This window comes from Arctopsyche grandis, chromosome 2, assembly GCF_051622035.1.
Source record: "Arctopsyche grandis isolate Sample6627 chromosome 2, ASM5162203v2, whole genome shotgun sequence".
Classification (NCBI taxonomy): Eukaryota; Metazoa; Arthropoda; class Insecta; order Trichoptera; family Hydropsychidae; genus Arctopsyche; species Arctopsyche grandis.
In genome coordinates, this window is record NC_135356.1 from 37,771,435 (window position 1) to 37,786,595 (window position 15,161).

Sequence of the window (15,161 nt, forward strand, 5' to 3'; positions counted from 1 at the left end):
AATTCATCACCAGGAGTATACTTTGCGTTCAATTTTGCCACGTTTTGGGCCAAAACTTTCCTTATTTAAGTTTTCAGATTAGAAACCTTCATTGGCAGAAGTAATTGCACTCCAAAATGTTTAGACGGAGACAAAAGTGAAACTCTGTTATCGTTGGTAAACGAAATTCATCACCAGGAGCATACTTTGCGTTCAATTTTGCCACGACTTGGGCCAAAACTTTCCTTATTTAAGTTTTCAGATTAAAAAGCTTCATCGGCATAAGTATTTGCACTCCAAAATGTTTAAACGGAGACAAAAGTGATTCTCTTTTATCGTTGGTAAACGAAATTCATCGCAAGAGCAATAATATGCATTCAATTATGCCACGACTTGGGCCAAAACTTTCCTTATTTAAGTTTTCAGATTAGAAACCTTCTTCGGCATAAGTAATTGCACTCCAAAATGTTAAGACGGAGACAAAAGTGATTCTCTTTTATCGTTGGTAAACGAAATTCATCGCAAGAGCAATAATATGCTTTCAATTATGCCACGACTTGGGCCAAAACTTTCCTTATTTAAGTTTTCAGATTAGAAACCTTCTTCGGCATAAGTAATTGCACTCCAAAATGTTAAGACGGAGACAAAAGTGATTCTCTTTTATCGTTGGTAAACGAAATTCATCACCAGGAGAATACTTTGCGTTCAATTATGCCATGACTTTGGCCAAAACTTTCCTTATTAAAGTTTTCAGATTAGAAACCTTCTTCGGCAGAAGTATTTGCACTCCAAAATGTTTTAACGGAGACAAAAGTGATTCTCTTTTATCGTTGGTAAACGAAATTCATCGCAAGAGCAATAATATGCATTCAATTATGCCACGATTCTGGACAAAACTTTCCTTATTTAAGTTTTCAGATTAAAAACCTTCATCGGCAGAAGTAATTGCACTCCAAAATGTTTAGACGGAGACAAAAGTGATTCTCTTTTATCGTTGGTAAACGAAATTCATCACCAGGAGAATACTTTGCGTTCAATTATGCCATGACTTTGGCCAAAACTTTCCTTATTTAAGTTTTCATATTAGAAACCTTCTTTGGCAGAATTATTTGCACTCCAAAATGTTTAAACGGAGACAAAAGTGATTCTCTTTTATCGTTGGTAAACGAAATTCATCGCAAGAGCAATAATATGCATTCAATTATGCCACGATTCTGGACAAAACTTTCCTTATTTAAGTTTTCAGATTAAAAACCTTCATCGGCAGAAGTAATTGCACTCCAAAATGTTTAGACGGAGACAAAAGTGATTCTCTTTTATCGTTGGTAAACGAAATTCAACACCAGGAGAATACTTTGCGTTCAATTATGCCATGACTTTGGCCAAAACTTTCCTTATTTAAGTTTTCATATTAGAAACCTTCTTTGGCAGAATTATTTGCACTCCAAAATGTTTAAACGGAGACAAAAGTGATTCTCTTTTATCGTTGGTAAACGAAATTCATCGCAAGAGCAATAATATGCATTCAATTATGCCACGATTCTGGACAAAACTTTCCTTATTTAAGTTTTCAGATTAAAAACCTTCATCGGCAGAAGTAATTGCACTCCAAAATGTTTAGACGGAGACAAAAGTGAAGCTCTGTTATCGTTGGTAAACGAAATTCATCACCAGGAGCATACTTTGCGTTCAATTTTGCCACAACTTGGGCCAAAACTTTCCTTATTTAAGTTTTCAGATTAAAAACCTTCATCGGCAGAAGTAATTGCACTCCAAAATGTTTAGACGGAGTCAAAAGTGATTTTTTTTTATCGTTGGTAAACGAAATTCATCACCAGGAGCATACTTTGCGTTCAATTTTGCCACGACTCCGGCCAAAACTTTCCTTATTTAAGTTTTCAGATTAAAAACCTTCATCGGCATAAGTAATTGCACTCCAAAATGTTAAGACGGAGACAAAAGTGATTCTCTTTAATGTTGGTAAACGAAATTCATCACCAGGAGCATACTTTACGTTCAATTTTGCCACGACTTGGGGCAAAACTTTCCTTATTTAAGTTTTCAGATTAGAAACCTTCTTCGGCAGAAGTATTTGCACTCCAAAATGTTTAAACGGAGACAAAAGTGATTTTTTTTATCGTTGGTAAACGAAATTCATCGCAAGAGCAATAATATGCATTCAATTATGCCACGATTCTGGACAAAACTTTCCTTATTTAAGTTTTCAGATTAAAAACCTTCATCGGCAGAAGTAATTGCACTCCAAAATGTTTAGATGGAGACAAAAGTGATTCTCTGTTATCGTTGGTAAACGAAATTCATCACCAGGAGCATACTTTGCGTTCAATTTTGCCACGACTTGGGCCAAAACTTTCCTTATTTAAGTTTTCAGATTAAAAACCTTCATCGGCATAAGTATTTGCACTCCAAAATGTTTAAACGGAGACAAAAGTGATTCTCTTTTATCGTTGGTAAACGAAATTCATCGCAAGAGCAATAATATGCATTCAATTATGCCACGACTTGGGCCAAAACTTTCCTTATTTAAGTTTTCAGATTAGAAACCTTCTTCGGCATAAGTAATTGCACTCCAAAATGTTAAGACGGAGACAAAAGTGATTCTCTTTTATCGTTGGTATACGAAATTCATCACCAGGAGAATACTTTGCGTTCAATTATGCCATGACTTTGGCCAAAACTTTCCTTATTTAAGTTTTCAGATTAGAAACCTTCTTCGGCAGAAGTATTTGCACTCCAAAATGTTTAAACGGAGACAAAAGTGATTTTCTTTTATCGTTGGTAAACGAAATTCATCGCAAGAGCAATAATATGCATTCAATTATGCCACGACTTGGGCCAAAACTTTCCTTATTTAAGTTTTCAGATTAGAAACCTTCTTCGGCATAAGTAATTGCACTCCAAAATGTTAAGACGGAGACAAAAGTGATTCTCTTTTATCGTTGGTAAACGAAATTCATCACCAGGAGCATACTTTGCGTTCAATTTTGCCACGACTTGAGCCAAAACTTTCCTTATTTAAGTTTTCAGATTAAAAACCTTCATCGGCATAAGTATTTGCACTCCAAAATGTTTAAACGGAGACAAAAGTGATTATCTGTTATCGTTGGTAAACGAAATTCATCACCAGGAGCATACTTTGCGTTCAATTTTGCCACGACTTGGTCCAAAACTTTCCTTATTTAAGTTTTCAGCTTAAAAACCTTCATCGGCAGAAGTAATTGCACTCCAAAATGTTAAGATGGAGACAAAAGTGATTCTCTTTTATCGTTGTTAAACGAAATTCATCGCAAGAGCAGGAATATGCTGCTGACATTTGTATTTTTTTCCCACTGGCAATATTGGCATGTGACGTTTGTGACAGATGAGATTGTGTCAATCGAGTGCTTCTCATTGACCTTGCTTCGTTTCGTTTCGTTTCATTGAAAGATGGCTTTCAAAAGTTTTTTAGAAGTAAACGGAGTGCCGACTCACGTTGCTTGTTGGGGTCGTTGGGTAGAAGAAGAACAACCAGACGAGGTTATCATATGCATCACTGGAAATCCAGGAGTAGCAGGATACTACTACCCATACCTTGAAAAGATACATCATATCACAAACATTCCCACTTGGGTCATAGGTGACACAATCATTGAACACCTCTCAATTCCTATCTACATACATATAATATGTATTATTGTATACTAATGTTTTGTATGGCGCAATCGAATCATGTAGTACTTTTATTTGCAGCTTTGTGGTCCAACACCTCATATTTTATAGTTCATGTCGTTTATTTATTTATTTCTTGTTGTTATTGAATTTGTACTTGTTTGGTCTGATGTTGAGTATTTTCCCGCAAAAGAATTTGACCTCATGAATTGAGTTGTTCGTAATGCATATACGTTTGCGTATATGCATTACCCCGTTACATTCTCACAATTTGGATCGATCACAGCTGTTCACCGTGTGTATTTCATGCTAAAAACAATATTAAATTTTGCAGGGCACGGGGGGCACGAGGAGCCGGTCGCTTCGAACAATTCAACGTTCCTGAGAAAAGTCGGCACAATCAAGGGCCGGGAAGCAATCTTCAATTTGCAAGGACAATACAATCAAAAGGTGGAGTTTATACAAAAATATACAAAGGCGACGACAAAAATCCACCTGTTGGGTCACTCAGTTGGAGCGTGGATCACTTTGGAGATGTTCAAAGACGACAGGATCAAAGATAGGATAGCGTCGTCTCAATTATTGTTTCCGACAATCCAAAAGATCGCGAACACACCCAATGGCTTTTGGGTGAACAGCGTGTTGAGGCGAATCACACCATTGATCATGATGCTGCTATGGATCCTCAACAACGTTATTCCCACATTCATATTCAGCACTCTCGTCGGGTGGTACATGCACCTGAAAGGATATCCGGCTCAGTTTGCTGACCTTTCAGTCAAATACTTGTCGGGCTCAGTCATGAATAAAGTATTGTTTATGGCGTACGATGAAATGGATCGCATCAAGGAACTTGATGTGGTGACGCTGAATGGAAATAAGGATAAAATCAAGATTGTGTATAATAGAAAGGATGGCTGGGCGCCGGGACGCTTATTTCACGATTTCCCAACTTTAGTGCCCAACGTATTCATCAAGGAAGTACCTTATTGTCACGCATTCGTTTTGAAAGACTATGATAAAATGGCTACTTTAACTGCAGATCTCATCGCCAATTAATAAAAGTGCAATATTATCATTGCATAGTACTCATTATGTATCTATCGACATATGTATGTACATATTATGTCTGTATTACACATATTAAGAGTAAACCCAAGACTTCAGAAATGCTCTCTAATTCACGGAATTTTTATGACCAAACATAAATTTACTTTTATAATTGTACTATTTTGATATCATTCCACCTGTTTAATATTTGCTATGCGAATATGATTTTTGCATTTTTATCTATTATATGTACATATACATATATCTTTCCATTATAGTAAAACTATATTTTCATCGACATTGTTCTATTTTAGAATAGTGAACGGAACAAATCTTTTTATTATGTATTCATAGTTTATTTATCAATACGTACATACGTATGTACATATATTTACGTAAAAGAAATATTATATAATTGAACCTTCCCTTATAGTTATGTACACTTTTTCATTTATGATTCCAAGTATCTATAATTTTTTCCAACCATTATAAACAATGTTTTGAAACCGTCAGAAATGTTCAGTTGATGTTCTTGTGCTCGTTGAGGCTATGTTGAGGCCAGTTGTAGCTTTCTTACGGGATTTCGACTCTTTACTCTTGTTTAAGAAAGGCCGTCTGCAGGGTGGGTGGTTTTACACTCTTTCAAATCGGAGAAATTCAGGTTTATTCGAGTTGTACACTGATGGATGAGTACGTATTTGATTTGACTATAACTGTGGCTCACTGCAATTAAAATAGTATTTTTGGAGTCATTTTGAAAAAAAGTTAAACATGACAAATTTGTACACACTAATGTAGTTTACAACTTACATATGTATGCTTAAAAACTCCAATGGTCGGTACCATTATTTTTGTTAATTTGAGTTTAACCTTAATTTTGTTGCCGTTCCTTTCTTCGATATATACATATATATATATATATATATATATATATATATATATATATATATATATATATATATATATATATATATATATATATTGAGTGAATACGAATATATATATATATAAATCGAGGAGGTTTCGTATTCTCCATTTTTCTCCTCTGATCTCTAATCTCATCATCGGTATGAGAAAGATATTTTCTATGTTTGTGGGTGTAAAAAAGAGGCGATTTTATAGATGTTTGGCGGCTGGCTCCCTATAGATCTCGTATAAAAAATAAGAGCACAGATGCATGCCAAGCATTTAATAAAAAAAGAATTGAGGAAGGGAGAAGTGTACGATATACGTTTGTATGGACTTAACTCTGGCTTTAACTGGCATATATTTATTGAAGTGAATTGAAGCTGAATTTTCGTATACCCCGTACCTACGAAAGTTGCATAACCCCCATCATGTGACGAGTCACGAGTCACGAGTCACGACTAGCTTAGCTTAGCTTAAATTCAATGCTTATTAAACGTATGTATTTTATGTAAATCCATAAAACCATAACCTACAAATGGTTTCATATGGCATATTATTATACTTGGGGTTGAAAATTGGAGTTTTTGAAATGTCACATTCACAATGTCGATGCCACTCACTGCATTTCATATTAATAAATTTCGTATTAGTCCTCTTTTTATATTTATTTTTACTTTACACTTGGCAACCCTTATTTCATTTTTAAATTATGGTTTATTTTGCATTTGTTAAAGCTTTATGTGTATGTACATACATATATTTATAATTTAAAGCGATTTATAAAATTAGATGTTTTTTTATTCAACTACATATGTATGTATGTATATTTTGAGGGAAAGAATGAGATAAAAAATTGCTGAATTAAAATGTGATCCTGATCTTTTTGAATTTCTTATGTTGTTTGCAGCATTTGAAGCGAAGTTCTTGCATTCAAAATGATTTTGTATATTTTTTAAATGCTGGGTGTTAATGCGCATTTCATTGTTATTAGATTTTAATTTATTAGAGGTTTTTAAGGTCGCTGCCATAATGCACTGCAGCGGTCAAATATTTTGTTTTTGTTTGTGACAAATTGTTGGTTGGAGCCACTCATTGGTGTCATCCCAATGGAAACCCGTTATTTTATCCAAAAATTCATATAATTTTTGTCAAAAATAATACAAATCTTAAAAATTTAATTAACTTTTATGTAATATTGGCTTGAACGAAAAAAAATGCACGTACATATATACATACGTATATTTTCAAAATAAATATTTTGAAAAAGAAATTGGGAACCCTTTGTTCCAAAATTGGGGTGACACCTCTGGAGACACTGCGAATAAACATAACATAACACATATAGAAACATTTTAATACACGCTTATTATACATATAATGCATAATGCTTTTTTGTTTTGTACTACATATATGTATGTATGTATTTTTTAATTCACATAACTTTTATGAAATGCTTGCGCGCATTTAAATTGTCCTTTTATTTGTGTTTTTTGTGATCGGAAATGAAAAAGTACAACGCTTTATACATATGTATGTATGTATGTATGTATGTAGATAGTACTGAACCGCTTAAATATGGCTAATCTAATAGTAAACATTTTATTCAATTTATTTGTTTAGTTTTTTTTATTAAATATAACGTTCGGATCGGATTCTACCACCCAGACACCTTACATCGTACAAAGTTTCTTTCGAAATTATATATTAGATGTCTATTCAATATGAATTCACGTACATATACGTATGTATAATATGTATCATTATCAATGGAGAGAAGGAAAGGAAAAAATGTTTTATTGGAAAAATGGAAGTTTTGTCAAATGGTGAAACAAGCAACGTCGAAGCAACATTTGCTGAATGTTCATCGACAACCCTTTTTTGAATGATCTCAAAAAATCATGTCGGATTCAAGAAAAAAATTTAACCTGTTGGTATATTGTAGCCCTGGAAGTAGCAAAACAGATAAAAACCACATACAATTTGGGAAACATTGATTTTGCAAACCCTGTGCTCTCGGAATGGTGGAAATTTCCGGAAAATTAATGGAGGGGAATTAAATATATTCTGAACAATGATAAAAAGGGAAATTCACAACAAAAAAAATTGGGAACCCTTGTTTTAAATGGATGAAATATTGTATACCTTTATTTAACAGTTTTTATCGGTCTATTACATGTTTGGATTTGTTTTTACAAATATTAGTTTATATTAATAGGTTTTTTCAAAATTCGATTTTTCTATAAACCTTACATAAAATGTACATAGAAAAAGAAATAATTAGGTTTAGTACAAATGCAACAATTATCTTTTTTTTTCTATTTTGTATACATATGTATGTACATAAAATTTGAAATATTAAAATTATTTATAATTTACAATATAGTTTGTAAAATATTTATTAATTAAATTAAATATCAAATAAAATCACTAAATATATAAAATTGTGGATTTAAGAATATATGTTTGTATGTATGTATGTACATAAACCCAATTATGAAATAATACATTATATTATGTACATGTGTATATAATATGTAAAGTAAATGTTGAAAATATTGTAAATAAAAATGAAATTTGTCGGTTTCGTTTCTTAATTCAAAAGCTTAATTTACGATGGCTTAGGATTTGTCTATAATATATTGCATTAAGCTGAAAAAATGTATGCATGTATTTTAAGGACAGTGAAGCAATATTTTTAACTATGGTAATTGTTAAAACACATAAATTTAAGTTAATAATTTCTTTATAAATTTACTCATTACTGATTGCATAAAAAAAGTAATTATGGGAAAATTGTCATTGTTTTTTTCATGAAAAGTTTTAAACGATACGTGGTATTTAGAATACAGTCCATATCAGATACAGTTTTACATACCATGTACACACATACATACATACATACATATGTATACATTAATTATCAAAATTAAATCTTAGATAAAGCTTAAATGATATAATATAATACAAAAAAGCATGACAATAATCCTTAAGTGGTAGTTTTCTCGTAAACATTTTTTTTTTCTTTTTCCTATTTTACATTCATCATATATGTATGTATGTATTTCTTAATTGCAAAGTTTTATAAAAATAACAAAATCGAGCGATAGAAAGATAGTAATATATGTAAATATGTATTTATACATACACATACATATTTGCACTTACATATGTATTACATACATGCATATACATATATTTTATATTGTATATTTTGTTTCTTTGGTCTGTGGTTTTTTGGCTCGGGAAACGCCAGGAACATGACGGTGGGATTATATTGTAGAATGTAATATTATTGTACATATTACATACATACTATGTATAATATATGTAAGTACATATGAATGTACACAGTGATGTACTTGATGATGATAATTTTAGTTCGTAGAGCTGTTTCCTAAATTCTGGATCAATGTGTTTGTTTGTTTGTGACAATTATTTAAAAAGGCTACCTTTTTATTATTAGCTGATCATTAGTGAAAACGTATTCATAAAAAAAAATCACCTCAACAGTTCGTATGCAGGAACAGAGGGGCGGCGGACTTAAACGTAGACTTTCGTTAAATCATGGCTCAAACATACCATACCCTTCGAAACTATCAAATGAAAATCAAAATATGTACTATAATTGAATGAATACGCCGCAATGTAATGTAAATACATATACAATATTTGGGGTAAATTGAATTTTAGCAACATATCACTGATTATACATACGTACTTACATACATATGTATATTATTATGGTAACTATGGTATGTAGAGGTGAATTCTTTCATTTCTCATTTTATAGTTTCCTGTAAATGAAGTATAATATAATTTAATAAATCAATTAATACAATTTAGCATTTTAATAATATGTATACATATGCATGTACATATGTACCCATGTACATACATATTTATGTGGAATAAGGTTTCATATTTTATAATATCTATGTATGTATTTTAGAGATGCATAATGCATTTGAAGCCTTAATGAATAAGGTAAATGACCCACCGAAATACGATAATTTGGTCAAAGAAAAACCAAACAACTTTAAACTTAAATATTACAAATTATGTATGTTTTACACAAGTTTATTATTATTTTTATGGGTGAAAATCGTTTCGTGGGCGTGGGTGGGGTGGGTGGGCTCGGCTCTTTCAATGAAAACTTATTCTACATCCGTACATACATATGTACACTAACACTAGTATTATATAATAGATATTTACGTACATATGTATGAATACTATTACCACTTAATGAAGCACATAGTTAGAACGATGACGTAGACCACGAACATCAAAATAAAAATCCTGTTGACAAACCAATGTTTTATAAATATTTAGATACGTTTATTTGTATTGTATAAGTGGGTAAGTCGATAAGTTTTATTATTACCTGAGAGTCTTAATTGCATTGTCATTATTTTCATGTGTTACGGACGAATGTGTGTCACTATCGAGTGGCACATCTACAAACTCACTACAACATATGAAACGGACATTCAAATTATTTGCTGAAATATTTATTAAATTAAGTAGACATACATAAATGGGACATCAGTATTTTTTTTTTTTTAATACAATCTAAATAGAATGATTTAATGATATTTCTGATGAGGATTAAACATTTCAGTTCAATCTTTTGGTTGAATTGCTTTTGAGCTTTTTCTACATACAAGTACCTACATATAAACTGAAATTGACAAGAGTTTATATTAATGATTTAAATTCAATAATAATAATTCAATCACCTGTGTTGACATTCCATTTGTGGAGTTTCGCTATCTTGATATAACGAATTTGTACTTTCTAATTCGTCAGCCTCTGCTATGGTCTCGATCCACAAACGGTGGCGCCAATCTGTAATCATACATATGTATGGATGAACATTAAATCTTTTCACCATAGTATGTATGTATGTATGTATGTATGTACCTACATACGTACATATTTTATTTATTTATGTACACTTTCCACCAACTATCTACATATGTACATATGTAGACTTTTCGACTCCTTGGACACGATTTTGTATATATGTACATATGTATGTATGTAATTTCTTTAATATACGAGAGGGGCCCTTCAAGTATTACGTAAGCACTATAGGGGGGCGGGGGGGGGGTCTTTGCTTTGCTTATTTTTGATGACATGGGGGGTGGAGGTGTGGGGGTCGAGATGGTGATTACGTCAGCAGTAGTTATTTTTTTTACACATTGGCAACCCACACATTCTCTATGCTTGACAACCAAACACATATTCGGGGATTCCCACAAATAATGAATACGTTTAGGTACTCGCTTAGAAGCGAGTGGGGGGGGGCATTACCGCGCGCTACTCACGTCTTGTCAAAATTTCTTCCTTCAATCTATTGTTTCGTTTCGGTACGAAAAAAACAGAATACATTAAAACTGAAAAATGCATATACATATGTAGTTGTGTACCAATGTTTACGTAAGCATGGGAGGGGGTAAATAATTGTAATAAATCTGCTTACGTAATACTTGAACGGCCCCAGACGAGACATACATATTGTGATTTTAAACTATTAACACACACCTTGAAAATATTTAAAAAATAATTTTTTAATATATTACATGTACATAAAACAAATTTATGTAGAAACGCGAAAAAAGTCGATAAATTTCAAGTTGTTGAAACGAAGTAGACCACATATGTATGAAAGTATTTAAGTTAATTTGTGTGTGTGTGTGTGTGTGTATTGAAGTGCGTATGCACTTATATTTACAAATTTATATTAAAATTATGTTTATGCAATTTCATTGTGGTTTTGTTGATGATAAAAGTTGAAGATTTAATTCTTACCGGGCTCATTATTGGGTGACGGAGTCGGTTCCACGTAGTTGGCCATTTTTGCATAGGCTTCTTCGGCACTGGTGCTAGGGTTGACGTCTTTGGTGGCTGTATGCATTTTTTAAGTAAAGTTAAATACATATTTGTGTATTATTATTATTATGTACATATGTACAAATACACATTAGCTAATCAGTAGCGTGCCGAGAAAATCTCTCTCTGTTTTTATCGTAATGATTCAAGGGGACTTGTTATGAAGTCACCTAGTCCCATTGTATCCTGATTGCACACATGTACATATGTACATGACAAAAACAAGGAGATTTCCACGGCACTTTCTACAATGAAGTTTCAATACCGTCTGGTCAATACAATATGTACATTGAAGAATTATATGTTTATTCTATGAATTCTATCTTTCCTACTGATCAAATTTTTCCCAAATACAACTGGTAGTTCTGCATACACACATACATACAAGTGTACATATGTACTATAAACTGTGGAAAGGACAAACACATTTGGCTGGCGTATCTGTGTGGCATTCAAACCCTTCCATCTCTAGATGAGATAGACAAAGCGTGAACTATGATGGTGCATACATGGTCAATGTGTAAAGTGTCAAATCTTATCAGTTTGCCGTGTGCATGAAAGAGGATGTAGAAAATTACTACTTTGAAAGTACTTTTTTGTTTTCTTGTTACAAAATATGTAAAATCGGGTGGCAAATAAACAAGCGGTGCGGTATTCATAGCCATTTTTTTACTAATTTCTTCGGCATATTTGCAATACTTGCAATCTGCTAACTGCTCTAATATTGTATGTAATGTAGTTTGAACTTTTATTCTATTCTATTCTATTTTGTTTTTTTTATACATTCAGAGTATCCGTGATTGAAAATTGTCAGCACCGTAACCCCAGTTCCTGAATGGAACCACGAATACATACAAATGTACTCACTGCGATTAGTTCATTGCGATTAGTTTTCAACACGTTCGAATCTTCTAGCCGGTCGAACGAATAAACAATAAGGATAAGCGTTCTGTATTTATGAATACGCTACGACTGCACGCACTGTTAAATTGTTTCGCGATAATATTGTACGTACATACATACATACATACATATGTGCATATTATCGCAACAAATTATCACATGATTTCGCTTTAAAGCAACAAAAATAAATATGATCAGTGATCTTTCTGTTAACCTTGCAGTAGAAAGAAGAATGAGTTCATTTTATATTATAGAAAGAGAATATCTGCATTAAATAAAATAAAAAATACTTTAGTACATACAAAAAAAAAAAAAAAACCAAACATTTAAATGAGATATTTTAAATTGTACTTACTACTTCAAGATGTATTTGATGATGTAAATACAAAAGACTTTTTATAAAATTAAAAATTACATAAAACTATACACTTGATTGCACGTTCACAACATTTGTTGACCTCATCTCGTTTAAAAATTATTTGCGTACTTCTCATACATTGTATTTCAGGTAAGGTTTTAAACAACAAGAGGAAAGGGTTTGGCTATTCAGAGAGAGAAAGAGAGAAAAAATAAGAGTAGCATGAAAATACAAGTTTGGTCGCTCAGAAAGTAAAAAAAAATGCAAATGAACCCAGTGTACTGCAACTTTCTGTCTGTGAACTGAGAGAACTGTGAATTCGAAAGAAAATATAGTCTGCGAAATATTTGAAATTTAGTATATGTATGTACATACATAGGTATATTAATACATACATATGTACTTACTACGTACAATTACTGTAAAAATTGAATTCATTAATTTAAACGCGACTTCAATGCAAATATTTCAATATTGATTTGTCTCACATTGACATATTAACAGATTAGCAGCAATCGATTTTCCACAAACCACAAATGATTGTAAAAATCATATGTACATACATACATACATACATTAGTCACATTGAATATGTGACTAATCCCATTCCGTTATATCGAAATTAGTCAAAAGCTTTAAGTTTCAGCGCTCTATCGCATTTTTAATGCTTCGCCTCTACATACATATGTATGTATGTAAATTTACCTACACTTTAGCCAGTTATTAAATCAATTAAATAGTGTACATTTTAACAACAAATTGCGCAAAGTTAAAAAAAGCTTATTCCTTGTATGCAAATAAAAAAATGGCATTTTTCGGATGAAAAATGATATATAGTTGTTGTATGTGTGTAAAAAAAAATTCATAACAATGAATTTGACTTGCATAGATTCGAACAATCTGCACCTCTCAATAGGTAAATTAAATTCACTTGGGAGGTGGGCAAAAATTCATTTTTTTTCAATGTATTATTTGATTATATAGCATAACAAACAAAAAAGAGGTTGTCCTGTCCAATACTTAATCTACATATGTATGTATGTATGTATGTACGTAGAAAAGATCGTAACAGAACGAAGGATTGAAAAGTTTTGCGCGGCAAATACGCATCGCATCGCAAAAATCAAAACGCATTTGCATACATATGTGTATGTGTATGTGTATGTACATAAGTATTTATGTATGTGCGCTTACCCAATGAGATGAATTGATCCACCACTTGATCGGAATAAGCCATAAGTATGTATGTTTGTAACGTATAAAAGAATAAAATCGCACACGTCTTTACACCAAAACACCCGGTGAGTGAATGAAGTGAATACACATCTGTGAATGCGTGAATGCATGAATGCAAGGCAACGCAACGCAACGCCACGCAACGCAATGCAACGGTTTTGCTGCTTTCCCATTTTTACTTTAACTTTAGTTACTAAAAGTTTAACTAACTTATAACTACATACATACGTATGTACGTCTACATATTCATTTTTCATTTCGGATATTTGTTTATTTGTTTAATTGACTTCTAATGAAAATGTTATAAACTTTTTAGCCGAATCGCATCTTCAGTTGATTTTTATTACATGTAACGTTAATTCGTTCGGAAATTTTCAGTGTAATTCGAGGAATTCTTGAATTCGATAGTACACTCTCGATTATCCGGGCCAATGCTGGGGAGGAAGGGCACGGATAATCCGAATCATCAAATTTTGACTTGGTTTCCAATATATGTAATATCATATTTACAACACAAATCTTTGATTCATAATTTTAATACTCATTATTTATTAAGAAAAACGCTCACAGTTAAGCAAGCAGATACATACGTGGCTGTTTGTAGTTAGTACTAGTGTTGTACTAACTACAGTGTCCTCTTGAGAAACAAAATAAACGATATCTGCATCATCCATGCGTTTAAAATCTGGATCAATTAAATCATGATTGAGCCACTGCTCGATATTTTCCTTATCTACGTTTTCAAAACATTTTAAATTTTCCAATAATCCATATATTTCAGATATATAATTTACTTCACATAATCCACTAAATTCATTCTCTTCAGAATCCACTAAATCTGTTTCCATAGCAGGAAGAATCTTTCTCCATGATCGTACGAATATTGAGTGTTATTGGATTTACTTTTGACCAAGATTGTGTTATTCCGTGTATCCAATATTCCAATATCGTCATTTTTTTCCAGAAAGTGATCAGGTTGTCATATTCCTCAACAAGAGTTATCATAAGAGTTTGACGATAAAGACGTTTCATTGATGATATAACACCTTGGTCCACGGGCTGAATCAAATATGTCACATTAGGGGGCATAAGTCCATTTAACCATACATAAGTCCATCATTTGTTTCCAATATGCTTTCGTTCGGATGAGAAGGTGCATTAT

At 32.2% G+C, this 15,161-nt stretch overlaps 2 protein-coding genes across 2 annotated transcripts; one reads left to right on the top strand and one right to left on the bottom strand.

Moving 5' to 3' along the window:
* The first annotated feature begins 3,353 nt into the window (after positions 1-3,353).
* Positions 3,354-5,133, top strand: sturkopf (lipid droplet associated hydrolase sturkopf). The gene is made up of 2 exons (XM_077445965.1): positions 3,354-3,616; positions 3,983-5,133. The coding sequence occupies exons 1-2, from the start codon at positions 3,427-3,429 to the stop codon at positions 4,705-4,707; spliced, it is 915 nt and encodes a 304-aa protein (XP_077302091.1). The 5' UTR covers positions 3,354-3,426; the 3' UTR covers positions 4,708-5,133.
* A 3,501-nt stretch (positions 5,134-8,634) lies between these two features.
* LOC143922684 (uncharacterized) lies at positions 8,635-14,068 on the bottom strand. Its single transcript, XM_077446020.1, has 6 exons — positions 13,958-14,068; positions 11,422-11,517; positions 10,347-10,455; positions 9,992-10,075; positions 9,827-9,906; positions 8,635-9,401 (listed from the first exon to the last, which is right to left on the bottom strand). Exons 1-5 carry the CDS (start codon positions 13,998-14,000, stop codon positions 9,843-9,845), a joined length of 396 nt encoding a protein of 131 aa, XP_077302146.1. The 5' UTR covers positions 14,001-14,068; the 3' UTR covers positions 8,635-9,401; positions 9,827-9,842.
* Positions 14,069-15,161: the final 1,093 nt, after the last annotated feature.